Consider the following 20,872-nt stretch of genomic DNA (forward strand, 5'->3'; position numbering starts at 1 on the left):
GCTCTTTGTTTCATTTCCTTTCACTAATCTTAGCTCTTTGTTTCATTTCCTTCACCCTCACTGGGCTTGTTTTAGGAGAGTAGAAAGACTCGCAAGAACGGAGGTTGGATGGGAGACTATTCCAAGCAGGTACAAAAGGTAAGCAAAATTTGGGAGTCAGGAGTGAGCATGGGGATAGAAATATTCAGGCCAAGAGACTTGCTAGGTTTTCCATCAGAGTGCAAGCTCTTCCCTCCTTGCCACCCTGCCTTTTGGTACTCCCCACCCACTCACCCACCTCCCAAATTCTTAGCTCGGGCTCCTTGCAGGAGGGAGCTAGGTTCAGGAGCACGGAGCCCACATCTTTGCTCTGTTCCCCGTCCTCTCCCATCAACAAACCTTCCTGAAAACGAGGGACCTAGACAAATCAGTGGTTTTCGAACCATAACCCTCTAGGTCTGAGCAGCAGAAGGGAGCACGTATATGATGGGAGGAGCCCAGTCACCAGGAGCCAGCTTTAATTTTTCTCCAGGACGAGACTTCCCCCTCCAGGGGACCTTCCCAACCCAGGGATCGAATCCACACCTCCTGCTGGCAACCCACTCTAGTACTCTTGCCTGGAAAATCCCACGGACACAGGATCCTGGCGGGCTATAGTCCATGGGGGTCGCAAAGAGTCGGATACGACTGAGCAACTGAGCATGCGCATGAGACTTCTACTTAGCACTTACCTTGGAAAAAGACATCAGCGACATGAAACTCTTGGTGATTATATGTAAACTTATAGCTGTTTCTCCCAGCCTCACCCCTTATTCCCCAAGACATTTTGGGCAAGTTATTTAAGCTCTCTGCTCCTCAGTGTCCCCATCTGTAAATGGTGCTTACCTTGACGGGACTAAATACGTTATAGGGGAAAGTCCCTAGCACCGGAAGTATTTTCTATGGTTTCCCTCTTCATTTTGGAGACAGCAGCTCCTTGGGTCACTTCCTAGGGCGACTGCTAGCACATATGTGTTCCATCTTCCTTTCTGTGGTCTGAGCAGCTAAGGGGGAAACAGTGCCTACCCAGCTGCATCTTTCACAACTTCCATCTTGCATTTCCTGGAAAACAATTTGGTAGCTCAGTCTCCAGCTTAGCAGACTCAAGACCCACTCCCCCTTTCCATCTTGACTTGACCATGACCCTGGCCGGGCAAACATCCCTCTGGGATCCCTGCTACCCCATCCTCTCTGCTACCTACACAGGCAGGCAGGGCAGCTAGAGCTACTGAGGGGCTGAGACAAAATCAGAAACCAGTGACTTTCAGGGTGAAGTTGGCATCCACCCCTTCCCATGGGAAGGTCTCCGCAGCACCTCTGTGTCTGTGGCTCACAGCAGATGCCTTCAGCACCCAGGTGCTGACTCAGCCAGGTAAGCTCAGTCTCTCTTCCCCCTTCCCTTCCTCTCTCACTTCTCTCTCAGTTTCTCATCTTCTAGGAAAGCCTAAGACAAAGCCCTTCACTTCTGACCCTATCAGAGCATCAGGGACCCTCAAGGTTTCAACTTCTAATTCTGGAGACAGAAGCGAGAGCCCATGTTGGGGACAGCAGGCATCCTACCTGCCCCCTCCCACCTCCAGGCCATGGCAGATCCAGAATAAAGCCTACACTGCCCACTCCAAATTCAAGGCCCGTTCTTTGATGCCAGCTAATCTTCCCAAGGACTCCCCTGGTGGCTCAGATGGTAAAGAATCCACCTGTGAATGTAGAAATGCCGGTAGGATCCATGGGTTGGGAAGAACCCCTGGAGAAGGAAATGGCAACCCACTCAAGTATTCTTGCATGGGAAATCCCATGGACAGAAAAGCTGGGTGGGTTATAGTCCACGGGGTGGCAAAAGAGTCAGACATGACTTGGCGTCTAAATACAATGAATCTTTCCAAACCCTGTAAGTCGGGGTCCATATCCGGGTCCCGTCACACCAACCTTCCTCAGTCATCAATGATGTGTCCCCTCCATGTGGAATCAACCTCAACAATCTTGAGGCACACATTCCTGGCCTCACCCCCGCCTTCAGGGCAGTGGGCAGGAGCACTGGACCTGGGGTGGATGAGACCCACTTCTACCTCTGTGCTTGCCTTCCCCTGCTGCATTCAAGCTGAGAAAAACCTGGCATCTCCTCCAATGCTTCTTCTCTGTGGCTTTATTTCTAGACACACTCCACATCCTGGTCACCTGCTGTTTCCCATTTAACCATAAGAAACAGCAGATTCCTCGTGGTTAAAGAAGCCTAAGAAGGTTCCCTTGTAGAGGCTGAAGAGCGATTGCATCACCAGCAGCCGGGGTCCCCGGGAAGCTGTCATGTAAGTAGAAAAATCCTGCTCCCCTCCACTCCCACCTTGTTTTACCCCTCCCCCACTCCACCTCCACTTCTCCATCCCCTCAGTCTAAATTCTGCCTCACCAGACAGACATCAGACAAATTTGAAGCATGACACTCAGGGGATAAGATCCAACCCGATTATGCAATCCAAAGCTTCCTATTATTACACCAGGGACAGGCCCAGAGAGGGCTGGTAACATCCCACATCCTGCTCCCTGAATGGGTGTCAGCTCACACTTCTGTAGTTACTTTGGTGGATGCCTGGCCAGCTTCTCTTGGAGGGAGGGCAGTTGGCATGTACAGTGACCACCTCCAGAGGGTCTTTCCCTACCACTCCCCTCTGAATTCCTGTCCCCGGGAGGACCCCTCCCTGTAGTAGGTGGGCTTGGCAGATTTTAGAGTCTAAGGAGTCATCCCTGAGATAAAACCCTCCAACATGTCACCTGACCCTGCCAGCCAACCCTCATCCACAGCTTTAGAACCAACTGGCCAAGGATGTGGGTGCCAACCCAAAGGAGAATTATGTGAAAATCCTGGATCAAAAACTCACACCTGGGACTTCCATGATTGTTCAGTGGTTAAGAATCTACTTTGCGATGCAGGGGGCATGGGTTTGATCTCTAGTCCGGGAACTAAGATCCACACCCACATGCCACCGAGCAACTAACCCCACAGGCTGCAACTACTGAGCCTGTACAATACAGTTAGAGAGTCCGTGCACCACGATGAAATATCCCTCATGGGGGAACAAAGATCCGATACAGCCAAATAAATAAATATTTTAAATATTTGAAAATATTTAAATATTCAAATATTAAATATTTTTTAAAAAATCACACCCTGAAGACTTGAACTATTCCAATCACACTAAGACCAAACCAGAGGACGAGAATGTTCTTCCCCAGGGCCTTCTGTCCCTTCCCTGGACTAATTTGACCTTAATTTTCAAGTGGAGTGCTTTTGGTTTCCTGATGCAAAATGTACCATGTCTTAAATAATATTTAATATTATGTGGATTGTGGCTGGTTGGTGATTTATTTTGAATACTGGTGATCTCTCTTTTTTTAAAGTAAGGTCTTGAGCCACTTGATTCCTGGCAGGAGCCCCAACTCCTTCTCCTGTAAGCTATGGGCAGTGGGTCTCCCTCCTGCCTCCCTCCCCAGCGGGTAATGAACATGGCTAGTGAGTCATGGGTTTGAAGGGCCATTGCAATCTAAGGAGGGCAGTGCCTGATGAGTGTGAGGTATTGCTAAATATATTATTATGGAAAAGCGTGGAAGTGTTAATCACTCAGTCGTGTCCAACTCTTTGCCTCCCCATGGACCATAGGCTCCTCTGTCCATGAAATTCTCCAGGCAAGAATACTGGAGTGGGTAGCCCTCCCTTCTCCAGGAGATCTTCCCGATCCAGGAATCAAATCCGGATCTCCTGCATTAGCAGGCAGATTCCTTACTGCCTGAGTGAACAGGGGAAGTTATTATGGAAAGATGTATACAGTTTTAGGACTGCTGACTTTTTTGCAGAAAATACATTTTGTTTAAAATCTCAAATGCAGGGGTCTTCCTGGTGGTCCAGTGGCTCAGACTCTGCACTCCCCACACAGGGGGCCTGGTTTCGATCACTGCTCAGGGAACCAGATACCAGATTCCACACCTAAGCACGTCACATGCTACAACTAAAGATCCTGCATGCTGCACCCAAGACCAGTGCAGCCGGATAAACAAATAAATAAATAAAATCTCCAATACAGCATAGTGTTTTCTTCAGGGATAACTCCCACCCAGTAGGGGGTGCTTTGAGGGGCCCTACATACAGATGTAGCCAGGCCCTGACTGTGTGACTTAACTGGGCTCATCTGTTATGTCAGGGAGGGTCTGGCTCACCAGCCCAGGATATTCTAGAACAATGGCACCAGTCCCCAGCATCAGCTTCCAATGGGTCTCCTTGGGCCCATGCCTCCCAGCTCTGAGCAGTCCTCCACCCTGGAGTAATGCAGCCATTTAGTACACTTGAGGCCCAGGGGGAAATAGATGACACAGTCCTGATTAGTATCGGATTTGATATCTAAGATGGGACTTGGAGAGAATGGGCCTTGGAGGATGGTGTAGCACCTTCAGAGCAAAGACTCTTGTGGAAGAGATGCAAGATGGAAGAGAGGGGAGAGGGCTTGCAGCGAACACCCCCAGAGAGTCAGCGTGTGGGATTCAGAAATGAAATGCCGCAGACCTTTGGAAAGGAAGGTTGAGACATGCTTACAGGGGAATTGGAATGTCAAGATGGGAGTTTGGACTCAGCTCTGAAGGTCTTGGAGCAATGGGGAGGGTGGAGGGTGGGAGATGCTAGGAAGAGTAGTCTGGGGCAGGGCCCAAGGGCAGGACAGGGTTGGCAAGAAGGTGTTAGGGAAGGCATACTGACTGAAACCGCCCACCCCGGCCAGGCACCATAGTAACCATTTGCAGTAAGGAACCCGGAACTAATAAGCCACCACCAACTGGGAGAGTTCAGGAAAGGTCAAAAAGTGACACCACACGTCCGACCACCTCCCAGAATCCTTCTCACTGGCATCCATCTTGGCTGAACCAGGAAAGACTCTGAGTCAGAATGATTGGTTAAAGACAACCGGAAACTAATCTCATCACCATAAAACCCCAGGACTGTGAGTCAGGTGGCAGAGCAGAGCAGTTCTCCTAGGTTCCCTTCCCCTCCTGCCCTCCACCCGGGCGCCCCTTCCCAATAAAGTCTCTAGCTTCGTCAGCACATGTGTCTCCTCGGACAACCCATTTCTGAGTATTAGACAAGAGCCCACTTTTGTGCCCTGGAACAGGTTCCCCTTCTTGCAACAAGGTGACTGAGAGCAATGACTACTGCAATGTTCTGGGTGAGGGGGAGCCCAGGAAGCAGGGCAGTCTTGGGGGCAGAGGGAGGTGGTGCTTAAGATGAGCCTGAATGTTGCTGAAGAAAGTGGGAGAAGCCCTGAGACTCAGGACACAAGACTTTCTCTCCTAAAGCTAGCGTATCCAAGACCCGGAATTCACTCCTTCCTTTGCTAGTGATGGCTAGGAAAAGATGTATAACTTGAGAGTTGTGAGTTAAGTTTTATTTGAGCTAAAATGAGGACTGCAGGCTGTGGGACAGCATCTCAGATAGCTCCGAGAGACTGCTCCAAAGCGTCAGTGGGAGTAAGTCAATATATAAAGTTTTGGTGAAGGGAGAGTTCATTGCTATGAAGCACTCATTTTACAAAAGGTTTTTGTTAGTCATGAGGATCTGATGTCACCATGAAGGAATTTAGTGCTTCTCTAGATATGAGCAAATACAGGAACTGAGATCATAAAATCTGTTCCTAAAAACATCCAAATATCTAAAGACCTGTCCCACCAGATCCCCTGGAGCACAGAGTGCCTCCCTCCACCCTGAAGTCCCTCAGGGGTTGTCGAAGGTCAACAGCTATAGCAGCATGGGGTTCAATCTCCACAGAAGTGAAAAAGTCAAGTCAAGTCGCTCAGTTGTGTCCGACTCTTTGTGACCCCATGGACTGTAGTCCACCAGTCTCCTCTGTCCATGGGATTCTCCAGGCGAGAATACTGGAGTGGGTTGCCATTTCCTTCTCCAGGGGATCTTTCCAACCCAGGGATCAAGTCCAGGTCTCCCACATTGCAGGCAGACGCTTTAACCTCTGAGCCACCAGGGAAGCCACCTCTGTAGAGGCAGATGGCAAATGTCTTTGTTGTTCAGTCGTTGGCAGTGCTCTTGGTAAGTGCCAATTTGTAGTTGACACTAGTCTCCCTAAAGTCGCAGGTTACACAAGTTGGAGCATGTGATTGCCCCCTTTAAAGGGACAGGGCCTCCTCTTCCTCTCTGTCCCCTGTGGGTTCGCCTGTTTCTTCTCAAGACTGCCTCCCTCCTCTGGATGACCTCTGTCGGCATCTCCATCAGACATGGACCCACCTGCCTGGCCCCTCCCCAGGAAAAGATCCTGCTAATTAACTCCCCAGGCCCTGTCCAGTGGACACAGGGCCCCTGTGCCACGCTGTGCCAGGCAGTCCCTTGGCACATGGGGACTTGGGAAAGATTTCCACCCTGGAAGGCAGTGTAAGCAACTTTTGGCAGAAAAGAGCTCTCTTCAGGAGGCCACTTTTGTCTTGCCACTATCCTTAAACCAGGCATCCCATGCTCTATCATCTCCAGCCTTAGCACACCTTTCAAATCTTTTGATCATACAATAGGTTACCTAACTTGTTGCTTTTTCCATAGATCAGAGAAATAGAAATAAAGAATAAGTAACAGATAACCAGATCTCTTCCCCAGTTCTTCTCATTCCTTCAGGAATCTCAAGAACACACTATGTCAAAAGATAGCATCTAAAAAAAGATCATTAGCTGTCGACAAGCAGTGCACACAGTGGGGGATGGTGAGGACTCTGACTGCCATTGATTAACTGAGATGACTTCCCTGTTTCCAGTTAGAAGCTTTCATGGCTGAGCAGAATCTTCTGAGATGGTTTTGGGGGGGACCCTGAGTCCACCATCTCCCCAGATTGCTGGCGTTCTGATTAAAGGCAATTTTCCTTTCTGTCAACACTTGAGAGTTTGGTTTTGTAGGCAGCCAAGCAGTAGGATGTGATTTGACTGCAGCAGGAATCCTGAGCTCTAAGGCCAGATCCGATCCTGACTTGCTATGTGTCCTCAGGCCTGTAGGTGTCGATCTCTCCAGCCCTTAGCCACCTCCTCTCTACAGCAGGGCTAGCAATGTCTTACAGGCAGATGGCAAACCACCCCTTCGCACGCCGCCCCCCCCTCCGCCCTCCCCCCTCCCCCCCACAGCTAGGGCGGCTGTGACTTCTGGATAAAATAGCCTCCAAAGGCTCTGGGCAGGGCAGGGCAGGGGCCGAGAGCGTGCAGATGGGGAGATGGGGACCCAGCCCCGCAGAGAATCTACATCACAACGCAAATTAACATTTATTCCCCCAGGACAAAGGCAGTCAGCTGAGTTGTGTTGAGTCATTTATTGGCTCCTATTGACAAGAAGTCAGTTCCACAGTATGAAGAATTCACCTTGCTATAGAGTAGAAACTACCACAACATTGTAAATCATCTATACTCCAATAAAAATTAAATAATAATATAAGAAGTCAGTTCTCCTGGCACCAATTCCAACCTGTTTCCCTCCTCTCCACCCCCTGGCCCCAGCCCCTCAATGTCAATCAACTTTGCACCTTGAAATCCCTGTGAAGTCCAAGAGGCATGGGGGGAGGGGGGGACAGAAGTTAAAGATTCTAGAATTTAAATATATAAAGTGCAACAACATAGCTTATTAGAACCCAGCAGATCCTTTGGCGTGACCTGGTGAAGACGGGGCAGAAGGACTGGTGTGAAGTTAGACGTTGGGAGGAAAGTGAAGCCACGTGGTATCTTGAGTCCAGGGCGAGAAGGGATCAGCTCACGTTTCCTTTCACTGGCAGAGGTTTATCTTCTTTAAGTAAGCCTGAACCCATGATTCTTTTTGCAAGACACAAGCCTCTAGGCCTCCAGTCAGCTTCAGTCTGTGGGCAGAGAATAGAAGAGGGACTGAGTCACCTGAGTCACCCCTGGGGGCCACACACAAGCCCCATGACCCCCACATTGCTCCTGGGTGCCCCTGAGCTGTTCTGTAAAATGAAGTGTTATGTAAGATCTATGATTTGTACACTGGGAGGAACACCCAAGCTTCAGCGGTGTTGGTGGTTGGCGGGGGGGGGGGGGATTGGTAGTTCTTAAAATTGATTTCCTGGACCGTTTGGTGGATTCAGTGTATCAGGGAAGAGCAAAGGCTATAGACAACCTGCTAGCCTGGAAACAAATCCTCTCCTAGAATCTCTGAGAGTTCACCTGCTCCATCTTTTCATGCGTCTGTATCCATTTGCGACCCCCCAGTCATTGCTTTGGGTGTGCGTATGTGTGTTTCTTTTCTGATCTGGCCACCTCCCAAACTTGACTGTTGTCCAAAAACCATAGATTAGTTCTGCCTTTAGTTATCTGCACTACCTTAGATAAATTTCTCTAATTCCCTGAACCTCAGTTTTCATGATGATGAAAATGCGTGCCCCAGGATAGTTAGCTGACTGAGATAACACACATGGAAGCGTCTCATGTCTCACAGACACTGCGTGTCAAGGGTAAGATACCTCCTTGGAGCTTTGCAAGGACCCTGTGATGCAGCTATTGTGGTTACGCCACTTCACAGGTCAGGAGTGCCGAGAGCTACTCAGATAATCAGGTTCAGAAAAGTTACCTGCCCGGAGTCACCCAAGGTTATAGGTTGGCAAATCCAGAGACAGGAACTAATTGAGACCCCCCTCACTCATACCATCACACAGTAGTGCCTGGAGCTTTTAAGTTCTGGGCATAAAATATTAAAATATAATACTTGGCGCCTTGGAGCTTTAAGAAACCCATGTCACTGCGGGAGCACAGGTGCTCTCCCTGGCGTCCACTCTTGGTTCTGCACCGAAGGTTTTGGCAGGCTCAAAGTCTTGTTAAAAACAAAAAAAACCCTTAATCTAGTGGAGCATCGCCATCTAGCGTCTGCTATTCTAATCCCAGGTGGACCGGTTTCTGTTCTCTGGAGAAGCGAGTTAGGGACGGAAGACGATACATCACTTACATCAGACGGTTTTTGTAGGAGCAGGTGGAGCTGATGTTCTTGTAACATTGGATTCTCTTCAAAGAAATCTTTCTCTTCACTGTTATGAAACAGCAATTGGAGGATGACACGTGCACTAGAAGAGAAGCACAAGAATGGGTCGCATTCATTTCTCAGCCCAGACTGAGTTCCTCTCATCCAGGATGGAGGGGGGGAAAACGCTTCCAGGACAGGCTCAGGCTTTGGGGCCACATCCAAAGGACCCCAGTGTCTCATCATCCACCTCGTTCTGTATTCAGGCAGAGTCAGGACCCTAGGGTTCAGTGGGTTCAGTGGGGTTCAGAGTCAGGACACTGGGTTTTGTCCCGGGCCCCGACAAAACAGCTGTGTGGCTTTGGTCAAGATGGAGACTTCCCTCTGAACTCCAGACCTCCCAGCTGTAAAACGAGACTTTTTAGACTGATTTCTAAAGGCTCTTCTAGCTGTGACATCCCACCACTAGTGCATGGTTCTGGCCCCACATTTGGGTTCAAGGGCCCTGGGGCCCTGGTGAGTCTGATTCAACTGCAGTCCGCTATTTGGGGCGGGATTAGAGACTGTGATAGGAGCTTAAACTCGAAGAAGTGATCAGGAAAGAGCTTCTGGGAAGCAACAAGCTTTCCCCCACCCCCAACCACTCCAGAAGGCCCTCTACCCTATTCATAGCTCTGACCCCCAAGTTCCACTCTGGGGGTTTGCAACCCCACCCCACAGCCCACCCTCAAAAGACTTGCATTTCAGACCTCCTAGTTTGACTGCTTGCAAAGCCCGTTTCACATGTCTGTCATTTGGTCAGTATTCTCTCACCAGCTTTAGAGGGTAGGCATAATCAAATTCCAATTTACTGATGGCAAAACCAGAGTTTGGGAGGTCAAGTGACTTGTCCAAGGTTAGCCAATCTGTCCTGATCTCAGATTCTACCTGGTGGAGGCAAGACCCCTCTCAGTCCCTCCTCTGGACCTCAGGCCTCCAGCTTGGCCTAAATGACCTCACCACTTCCATCCATCAATCTGCAGGGTCTAGACGAAGCAGACCTCCTTTGACTGAAGTGGGCTGCTCAGTGGTCAGTGTGGACTCCAGATTCACGTTTCTCTTGCTGGCCCCCTGCCCCCATCCAAGGCCTCCCTTCCTCCTCTTCGGGGAGAATTCTTCCCGAAGGAGTGGAGATGGAGGCAGGGAGCTCAAGGTGATCCTGTTCCCCCACCCCGCAACCCCAGAGTGCCCGCCTGAGTCTCCGCCCTCCCCAAAAAGAAGCAAAGTGACTCCAGCCAAACTCACTGCTCTTGGCGTCCGCATCCTGTAACCACATCCCTGCCAGCAGCAGGCACACCAGTGCGGCAATGATGAGCTTCATCTCAGGTTGTCCGGCTCAGACCTCCCTGCAAGGGTCTCAGTAAGTCTGGTGAAGTGAAGAGTTCTCCTCTGGTCTATCCTGCAGGGCCCAGGGCTTTTATCAGAAGACCTGGGTGGGGTTTTCCAAGCCTGGGTGCAGAGGAGGGGAAGTCACAGTTACTCATGTCCAGTGACCACGTGGAAAACTCCTTTCTCCAACTCTCCTGGGGGGTGTGAGAGGTGTAGGAAAAGTTCCCCAAGCGCAGGTGCAGATAAGGATCTTGAGAGGCCAAGTAGAAGCTGTCCCAGCTGAGTAGGGCACAGAGAAAATTGAATGAGAGGAAGTGGCCTGTCTGTGCCTCCTCTGACCTCATGTCTTTCCATCCAGCAATGGAGTCACTGTCCCAGGAGCATGGTGGAGCAGAAGAGCTCTGCAGCAGCACGGAGGAGACACACCTGGGTTTAAATCCCACATCTGCAAATCAGCGGATGCATAAACTCACCTTAGTCACATCTCTCATGCAAAATGGGGAGAGTAACTCAAGTCTCACAGGTGTGAGGGGAGCATTAAATAAGATCTGCTGGGACTTCCCTGGTGGTCCAGTGGCTAACACTCTGTGCTTCCAATTCCAGGGGCACGGGTTTGATCCCTGATCAGGGAATTTGACCCTGCATACCACCGCTAAGAGTTTGCATGCCTCAATGAAAATTAAAGATGCCCCGTGCTGCAACTAAGACCCAACAAAGCCAAATAAGTACTAATAAGTAATTTTTTAAAAATAAATAAATTTAAAAAATAAGATCTGCTATGTCAAGGGCCTGGCCCAGATAGCTGCAAATTCTATTTTCCCAATCTCAACACTTTTCAACAGCCTGCCCTGTTCTCGGTCCTTGGTTAGCCTCAGGGAAGACAGCTACCAAGAAAATGCAAGTCATTGCCCTTTCACTCACAGATAAATAAGGAAAAGCCAGTTGGTGCAAGGACAGTAGGGGATGTGCCATGTGGAGGGCACAGGGGAGGTCTGGGAACTGCCCACAGGGGAGAGGCCTCCCAGAGGAATGTTCTTCAAGCAAAGTCTCCAGCAGGAAGGCTGTGAAGTGGAAAGGGGCCTGTCCATAGAGGAAGGAGCTTGTGTAAAGACAGCTAGGCATGAAGGACAGTGAGGAAATGGCAAGAGAGACATGTGACTGCCCAGTGACCCAGTGGCCAGGTCATGAACACTTGGTGTGCAGTGCAGAGGCATGGAATAAGTAGCACATTGTAGGTGCTCATGAAAGGTAGCTGGGCCATATCTGTGTATTAAAATCACAAGGTTGATAAAAAGGAACACATTTGAGTCAGTCCTAATGAGGTGGATGAACCTAGAGCCTATTATACAGAGTGAAGTAAGCCAGAAAGAGAAAAGCAAATATTATATACTGACACATATATATGGAATCTAGAAAGATGGTACCAATGAACCTATTTGCAGAGCAGCAGTAGAGACACAGACATAGAAAATAGACTTGTGGACACAGGGTGGGGGTCGGGGGAGGAAGGAGAGCGTGGAATGTACAGAGAGTAACGTGAGAACATACATCGCCATCTGTAAAACAGATAGCCAGTGGGAATTTGCTGTCTGACTCAGGGAACTGAAACCAGGGCTCTGTAACAACCTAGAGGGGTGGGCTGGGGAGGGAGGGTCAAGAGAGAGGGGACATGGGTACACCTATGGCTGATTCATGTCGATGTTTGGTAGAAACCAACACAAGACTGTAAAGCAATTATACTTCAATTACTTCAAATAGATAAATTTTTAAAAAGTCACAAGGCTGGGACTTCCCTGGTGGTCCAGTGGTTAAGAAGATCAGGGTTCGATCCTTGATCAGAGAACTAAGATCCCCCATGCTGTGGAGCAGCTGAGTCTGTGTACCACAACTAGAGAGTCCATAAGCCACAATGAAGATCCTGGGTGTTGCAGCTAAGACCCGTTACTGTCAAATTAATGAATTAATTAATTATTCAAAAAATCACAATGCCAACTTGATAGCTTCCCATGGTCAGTGGGCTGAAGTGCAAACTGCTGACCTGGCCATTCGTAACTCAGGTGATGTCTCCATGGATTCCTGTAATTACAGTATTTGTAGCTCTCTGCGGATGTCACATACTTTCTTATCTCCAGGATTTGCTGCCACTGTAAGCTCCACCCACAGGGCCCTCCTCATTGTCTCTCTCTGTGAATTTTCTACCCATTGCAAACACCAGTGTCTCTGTCCAGCCCCTTCTGCCATCCCCAGCAGAGAGTCCTTCAGCCCCCTTTGAAGCCCGTCTGTGCCTGGCTCTTCCACATGAAGGTCTTATATCCTCACAACCCCTCCGTTCCATGTATTCCTCATCCTAACACCTGGGTGGGAGTCCTGCCATGTCAGAGATGAAATTCCCATTGAAGACCACCTGCAGCAGTGGCTTGAAAAGTGTCCTGGGAGAGGGAAAAAAAAATGCAAAAATACCTTTGCTTCATTTCAGAAGCAGCATCAAAACAAATGTGCCTGTACACGTTGAGGGGCAGGAATGGGAAGCCCAAGGTAATTCAGGCACCAGCAGATAAGAATTCAGTAGGGCCTCTTCCCATTACTGATGGGAGGAAATGAGTCTCCGAAGGAAGAAACTGACTTTGCCAAGGTTATACTGAGACTTCACTGCACAGATGGAATGGTGGACCCTGGGGTGTCTGGCCACCTGACCGCCACGCGCAGCCACCTCTGAGAACACACTTTCATGAAGGACCACCGCTAACGGTTGCCTTGCTCCATGAGTTCTTTCATTGACCAGCTGCTTCCTGCTACCCGAAAAGTACTTAAAGCAGTTGAAATCTTGAAGACACTATAGTCGCTGTCCTATTCCTTTTTCCCTCACAGACTGATCCTTTTTTATTCCTTGACTGTCACTTTAGTGGGTCTCAAAGAGGGAGGGGATAAAGGGATGTGGTCAGTTGGCCAAAGGTAACCTCAGATCCTTTAGACTCACTTAGGACCCAGTGAGGAACCAGGTGGCCACCCAGGAAATTTTTCACTCTCGCCTCCTTCTGGGTTTGCTGCCCAGCCCACTCGAGACAAGGACGGGGCTGCCCCTCCAGCGGTTCACTTCCCCTCCTCCCCCTCATTGTGGCCACCGCAAACCCAGGACAGAAAAAAAGAAGACAGAAAGACTTAGTCATGCCTCCCCCCTTCCCAGCTCCCATAGCATTAAAAGGTACCGGCCGGAGGCTCCTACCACACGGAAATCTAGCATCCCACACGGTACGTCCCCCACCCCAACGCCATCTCTTCTTGCCCAGGCCTGGCGCAAAGCACAGGCCAAGTAATAACTCAATAAAAAATTCACGGCCTTGAATGAGATGGGTCAGAACTGCATAGATGATGGAGAGATAAGAAATGGTCTGCACCATCAACTCTGAACCAGTTTCTCACGGGAACGACCCTTTCCTTAGTTAGAAGTTTAAAAACTAACGTGTACCTATAGAAAGGTTTTCTTATTAGTCATCTTTGGTGAAATGGGGACCAATTTACTGAGGATGGGTAGAGGTCAGACAGAGCTCAACCGGTGTGAGGTCATCTTAAGATCACCTCCTCCCCAGGTTCTTGCCTAAACCCTGCTGGCCTGGGGGCACTGGAGCCTGGCCCTGCCTGCCACCCTTCCAGTTACATTCCAGCCTGATTCTTCAGACCTGGATGTAGAAACCAATGGTGGGAGGTGTTATTTGCCTGACATCACACAGCTGCGGCAATCCTGGCCTCCCATCGTCCATCTCTGGAGCCAAATTTTCTGAGTTCTCTCATTTAGGGAGGAAGTGTGTTTGGCCTCAGAAGCAAGTGGGTCAGATTTCAGCCCCACCCGTTTTTAGCTGTGTGACTTTGGGTAAGTAACTTAATGCTTCTGAGCCTCAATTCCTTCCTTCTTCAAATCCACTGTCTAACGGATCTGGTAAAACTCTCCATTGTTTTCAAAATAAACTCCCCAACCATAACCTAACTTCCGGCTCTTTAAAGGATTCAATGAGATGACTCACCTTATTTTGGAACACAGGAGGAAGAAAGGAAGGGAAAGAGAAAACTAACAAGAGCAGGAAGGAGGACAGAGGAAAAGGAAGTTGGATCATCCAAAATCACTGTGGAGGCTTAGAGAATGAACTTATGATTGCCTGGGGTGAAGGGTGGGGAGAAGGATAGTTATGGAGTTTGAGGTAGTCCTGTACACATTGATCTATTTAAAATGGATAATCAACAAGGACCCACTGTAGAGCAGGTGAAATTCTGCTCAATGTTATGTGGCAGCCTGGATGGGAGGGGAGTTTGGGGGAGAATGGATACATGTATGTGTAGGGACAAGCCCCTTTGCTGTCCACCTGAAACCATCACAACATTGTTAATTGGCTATATTCCAATACAAAGTCAAAAGTTTAAAGTTAAAAAAAAGACCACCGTGGAATACCTAACATACACCAGGTCCTGGGGACACAGCAGGCACGAGACGGATACCAGGCCTGCCCCGTGGAGCTCGTAGCTCACTGCTGGAGGCACGCACTGGGAGCTGAGGTCAGTGCTTGAGAATAGACCTCTTTTTCTGTGAGCTGCAGAGTCCAGGGAAGTGCTTACCCCGGGGCCTGACACGTTGTAGAGGCTCAATAAAACCGCACGCCCTCCCTCTTTGTCCCTCAATCCTGGACCATCTGGGGCTTCATTATAGGACCCAGGCAGTGACATCACGTCCCCACCCGGGACCTGCATCCTGGCTTCTTTCTAATCCTGGGTTGCTGGATGCCCAGGAACTCAGCATCCCCTCTGAAAGGTCGGGGCATGCCCCCGGGAAAGTGCTGCAAGGCAAATTCCGGAGGCTGGCTAAACTTTCAGGGGCTGGCCCCCTGCAGCCTGGTCCAATCAGGTACCAGCACAGCCCTCGGACACTGACCACCGCTGTAGCCCGCGCTTTCTTCCTTATATGAAAAGACCTGGCCTGGACGCCCTGCCCGGACTATAAAACCCCTCCCCACCCCTCATACCTTGCAGACTCCCTTTGTCTCCTCACTCACCAGCCCCCCGGGAGTTCTGCCCGAGAGCGAGAGCGACGCTTAATAAAAAGGCCTTTACCACCGGTCCTTAGAGGCGGCTTTTTCTTTCTCCCGCGGCGTTTTCTAACATCTGGCGCCCCAACGTGGGGCTCGGGTTGAGGGGCCCCCGGCACTCGCCGTTGGGGCCCCCCCTCGAGCTCCACCGCCGCGGTAGCCCCGGACCCAGGCGGCTGACCAACCCCCCGGACGGCAGGATACGGGGTAAGTCCCTTCGGCTTTGGGGCCTGCCTTCCCTGGCGATCACTTCCTAGGGCTCCGTAACCAGTGCGCACTTACTGGGCCCTCCCGGTCACCAGCCGGTGGGGAGACGTCCCCAGCGGCTGAGTAGACCTCCGGCTTCGGCCTCCGGCTTCGGCCTCCGGCTCCGGCCTCCGGCTCCGGCCTTCCCGGTCACCAGCTGGTGGGGAGACGTCCCCAGCGGCTGAGTAGACCTCCGGCTTCGGCCTTTCCGGGTCCCTGCGGCCGTGAGGAAGACGTTCCCCGCGACTACACGGACCTCCGGCTCCCCTCGACTCGTCCGAAGACGTTCGGACAGCGGGGGTTGCCTCCACGCCCCGTGGTCGCCATGGGATCGACAGCCTCCAAACCCGATCCCCAATACTCCACCCCTTAGAGTGCCTGCTAGCTAACCTGCGGACTCTAGGGCTAAAGAGAGATATCCGTCCCAAGCAGCTCACTTTTCTGTGCTCACAGGCCTGGCCTCAGTATTCCCTAGATAATGGCTCACAATGGCCAGCCACAGGGACACTAGACTTTGACGTCCTCCGTGATTTGGATAATTACTGCCGGAGAACGGGAAAATGGTCTGAGGTCCCCTATGTTCAGGCCTTTTGGGCTTTGCGCTCTCGCCCCACCCTGTGCACTACGTGTGCTCCTAGCCAGATCCTACTCACCATGGCCCCCCCGACTCCACCCTCCCGAGCTAAGCCAACCCCTCCCGCTTCTGAGTCCTCTGCTTTCTCTGTTCCCCCAGAAGATCTGGTGGCCCCCCCTCCCTACGCCTCTCCCACGGCCCCCTCCCCTTCCTCTCCGGTTCCTACTCCCTCCCCTTCCACTCCGGCCCCTCCTACCTCCTCCCCCTCCTCTCCGGCCCCTCCTAACCCCTCCCCCTCTAACCCTACTCCGGCCTCTTTTGCTCCTGTTCCCGCCCCTGAGGCTTCACCGCCGGCCCCAGATTCTCCGGCCATTAGCCCTATCTTGTATCCTCCCCTTCCCCCCGTCACTCCCTACTCGTCTCCGGTTAGCTCCCACACTCGCTCTCATAGCAACCCTCCAGGGGCCTCCCCGCCCCCTCCCCCAGCCCCGCTACTCCCTCTGCGGCAAGTGGCCGGAGCCGATGGCCTGGCCCAGGTCCATGTCCCCTTCTCTCTCCAGGACTTAGCACAGATTGAGGCCAAGCTGGGATCCTTTTCCTCCAACCCCACTCAGTACATTAAGCAGTTTACTGGTCTGACCCGCGCCTATGCCTTAACATGGCAGGACATATATGTCATCCTGGGATCTACCACCACCCCCGAGGAGAGGCAGGCCATTTGGACGGCAGCCAGGGCTAAGGCCGACCAGCGGCATAGTGCCAACCCCTCCCCCGAGCGCCCCCCGGGAGCTCAGGCAGTTCCTGACACCGACCCCGATTGGAACTACCAGGAAGGGGGTGGCGGCCAGCTGCGGGTACGCTATATGATAGAGTGTCTCCTTGATGGGATGGAAACGTCCTCTCATAAAGTGGTAAACCTCCTCAAACTAGATGAGGTGACTCAGGGGCCCGATGAAAACCCAGCCATGTTTCTTAATCGGCTGACTGAGGCCCTTGTTCAATACACCAGACTGTCCCCTGAGTCCCCCATGGGGGCAGCTACCTTGGCCAATCGTTTTATCTCCCAATCCGCACCTGACATCCGAAAAAAACTGGCCAAGGCTGAGGATGGCCCTCAGACCCCTATTCGAGACCTGGTAAAAATGGCCTTTAAAGTTTATAACGCCCGTGAAGAAACTGCTGAGGCCAGCCGAAAGGCAAGGCTCAAACAAAAGGCCGAATTTCAGGCAAGCCTCCTAAACCAGCAAACCCAGGCCTTGGTAGCAGCCCTCCGGCCGGCGGCGGGCTCGAGGCCCCAAAACCCCCCTCCGGGGGCCTGCTTCAAGTGCGGCCAAGAAGGACACTGGGCCAAGATGTGCCCCAATCCGCGGCCTCCTTCCAAGCCATGCCCGTTGTGCAAACAACGAGGACACTGGGCTAGTGACTGTCCCCGGGCCTCTCGGGCTCCGACCTCTAGGGGCCGGAGACCAGAGTGCCCCAGGGAGACCTCCTGCCCTCCTCCGGCCTCGGAACTGCTGAGCTTCAATGATGACTGATGCCGCCCAGACTCGGGGACCCCAATAACCCAAGCCGAGCCTAGGGTAACGCTCCAGGTAGCGGGTAAGTCCATCAACTTTCTAGTTGATACGGGGGCTACCTATTCGGTCCTTTCCTCTTTCGGGGGCACTTTACGTCCTTCCCAGGTTTCAGTTATGGGCATTGACGGCCAACCCTCGTGTCCACTCCAAACCCAACCACTGTTCTGCCAATTAGATTCCTGCCTATTTACCCACTCCTTTTTGGTCATCCCCTCCTGCCCTACTCCTCTCTTGGGAAGAGATATACTCGCTAAGCTGAAGGCCACTCTTCACCTGACTCCAGGATCGGCTCCCACGTCAGGGGCCTTCCTAATGTTACTTGTTGACCCCCAACTTCTTCTGTTAATCCTGAGGTCTGGGACACCCGAGTCCCGGTGGTGGCTCGGCACCACCCTCCAGTCCTCATCCGGCTAAGAGACCCCACCTGCTTCCCAGCCAGGCCCCAGTTTCCTTTGTCTACTCATAACCTCAGGGGACTAAAGCCCATCATCGACCGTCTCAGAGGACAGGGTCTTTTGATCCCCACGACTTCCCCCTGTAACACACCCATCCTTCCTGCTCGAAAGGCTTCAGGAGACTACCGGCTAGTGCAGGATCTCCGCCTGATCAACGCGGCGGTGGTCCCTGCCCATCCACTTGTCCCTAACCCCTACACTCTCCTTTCTTCCATACCTTCCAGAACCTCTCATTTTACCGTCATTGACCTCAAACATGCCTTTTTTACCATCCCACTCCACCCCGACTGCCAATTCCTCTTTGCTTTTACCTGGACTGACCCCGACACTCAGCTTACCACCCAGCTCACATGGACTGTACTCCCTCAGGGGTTCAGAGACAGTCCCCATTACTTCGGACAGGCTCTGTCCCGAGACCTGGCCAGATGCTCGCTCCGCCCTAGCACCCTCCTCCAATATGTAGACGACCTGCTCCTTTGCAGCCCCTCAGAAAAAACCTCCCGACAACATTCTGCAACTCTTCTTAATTTCCTTGGCTCCCAGGGTTACAGAGCCTCACAATCCAAGGCCCAACTGACTCAGACTTCTGTTGTCTATCTAGGCCTCAAAATCACCCCTACCACTAAGGCCCTGACGGCAGATCGGTGTAGCCTCCTCAGGTCCATCTGTCCTCCGGCCAACGGAGACCAGATATTGTCCTTCCTAGGACTGATGGGGTTCTTCCGACACTGGGTCCCAAACTACGCCACCCTGGCCAAACCCCTATATGCCGCTGCTAAAGAGACTCCCACAGGACCACTGTCTTCCCCCACTGAAGTGACTAAGGCCTTCCACACTTTACGCTCAACCCTATTGGCTGCACCCCCTCTCTTTCTCCCAAATCCCAACTATCCACACCATCTATACACTGATGAAAAGGGAGGGATAGCCTTTGGAGCCCTGGTGCAACCGATTGGCCCCGAACTGCTGCCTGTTGCTTACATATCCAAACAACTTGACCCCACAGCCAGGGGATGGTTCCCCTGCCTGCGGGCACTAGCGGCAGCAGCAACATTGTACGCTGATGCTAAAAAGCTGATTCATGGTCAGCCCCTGACCATCTTCTCACCTCATCGCCTTGGCGATCTTTTAGCCTCTAGATTTCTCTCTGACCTCAGCGAATCCAGGCTCCAGCAGTTTCACCTGGTATTTTTGGACAATCCGCAAGTTTCCACAGACCATATATGCGGTCCACCGCTCCTGCCTAACCTGTGCTTCCACCTCTCCTCAAGGAGGACTCCGACCCCCACAGGAGACTCACCAGCTAAGGGGACATATGCCCGGGCAGGATTGGCAGATAGACTTCACCCACATGCCCAGACATCGAACCTACCGCTATCTGCTGGTCTTGGTGGATACCTTTTCAGGATGGGTCGAGGCCTTCCCCACCGCCCGAGAGACGGCAGCGGCGGTGACAGAAGTCTTGACGACCCATCTCATTCCCAGATTTGGGTTGCCAAACTCCCTCCAGTCTGACAATGGGCCTGCATTTATCTCACAGATCTCCCAGCAGGTGGCTACGGCTCTGGGCATCGACTGGCATCTCCACATCCCCTATCGGCCCCAATCGTCAGGCAAAGTAGAACGGGTGAACGGCATCATCAAGACGCACCTGACCAAGCTTGCCTCAGAACTGCGGCTGTCTTGGGTCGACCTCCTTCCTCTGGCGCTCACTCGCATTCGCACCACACCACACTCCAAAACAGGTTTGACCCCTTTTGAACTGCTCTACGGCAGGCCCTATCTCCTGACTCACCTCCCAGAGGGAGAGGCTCCCCCACTTGCGGGGTACCTCCCCCTCTTCTCCCTCCTACGATCCTTGCTGAGAGAACACGCAAACCGGGTCCTGCCACAACCGACAGACGACGAGGGGCCAACTCAGCCTCTGGCCCCGGGAGATCAGGTACTGCTAAAAACCTTGAGTCCCCGCCTGCTACAACCTCGCTGGACGGGGCCCCATACTGTAATCCTCACCACTCCCACGGCAGCCAAACTGCTGGGACACGAGCCCTGGTATCACCTGACCCGGCTCAAACGAGCTCCCCCGGGTCTCCCAGAGACAGGGGCGGCCCCGGCCCAGGCCCCTCCTCTCAATTACTCCTACCACTCCACCCTCACGGGGCCGACCAAACTGACCATCACCCGAACCCCTCTGTCGTCAATCCCAAAATAATTGGGGGACCACATCCTGATATCCGATGCTGACCTGGCATCACCCGCTGTGGCTGCTAACAATCACAGCTCTGGCCATACTTTTTGCCATTAGATTAGCGGCCGCGGCCCCCCGCAATTGGTCCTCCATTCTTCGACTGTCCCTGGCCCTCACATACCTAGTCATCTGCTTCCTACTCCTGGGGTGCTATTCCCTTGGGACACCCTGACCTGGTTACCGGCTCCATCCCTACGAGACCCACGAGGCTGGTTGTCCGCCACACCCCCTTCACCCCAACCTCAGAACAATGCGGGACTCTCTACTCTGGGTTACTCTAGGGGTACTGGGGGTCCTGGAAAAAGGGGGGCACACCTACCAAAACCCCCACCAGCCTT

At 52.1% G+C, this 20,872-nt stretch overlaps 2 protein-coding genes and 1 long non-coding RNA gene across 3 annotated transcripts; 2 read left to right on the plus strand and 1 right to left on the minus strand.

Moving 5' to 3' along the window:
• LOC122449225 lies at nt 1-5,543 on the plus strand. The gene is made up of 3 exons (XR_006271928.1): nt 1-138; nt 2,172-2,321; nt 3,896-5,543. It is a non-coding gene; the product is annotated as an uncharacterized LOC122449225 (long non-coding RNA).
• Nucleotides 5,544-7,315: 1,772 nt separating this feature from the next.
• On the minus strand, nt 7,316-10,457 carry CCL1 (C-C motif chemokine ligand 1). Its single transcript, XM_043480766.1, has 3 exons — nt 10,279-10,457; nt 8,983-9,097; nt 7,316-7,882 (listed from the first exon to the last, which is right to left on the minus strand). Exons 1-3 carry the CDS (start codon nt 10,352-10,354, stop codon nt 7,792-7,794), a joined length of 282 nt encoding a protein of 93 aa, XP_043336701.1. The 5' UTR covers nt 10,355-10,457; the 3' UTR covers nt 7,316-7,791.
• Nucleotides 10,458-11,482: 1,025 nt separating this feature from the next.
• On the plus strand, nt 11,483-20,652 carry LOC122432095. The gene is made up of 3 exons (XM_043454203.1): nt 11,483-11,492; nt 15,634-15,641; nt 19,827-20,652. The coding sequence occupies exons 1-3, from the start codon at nt 11,483-11,485 to the stop codon at nt 20,496-20,498; spliced, it is 690 nt and encodes a 229-aa protein (XP_043310138.1). The 3' UTR covers nt 20,499-20,652.
• The last annotated feature ends 220 nt before the right edge of the window (nt 20,653-20,872 follow it).

Source organism: Cervus canadensis, chromosome 1 (assembly GCF_019320065.1).
Source record: "Cervus canadensis isolate Bull #8, Minnesota chromosome 1, ASM1932006v1, whole genome shotgun sequence".
NCBI classification, from domain to species: domain Eukaryota; kingdom Metazoa; phylum Chordata; class Mammalia; order Artiodactyla; family Cervidae; genus Cervus; species Cervus canadensis.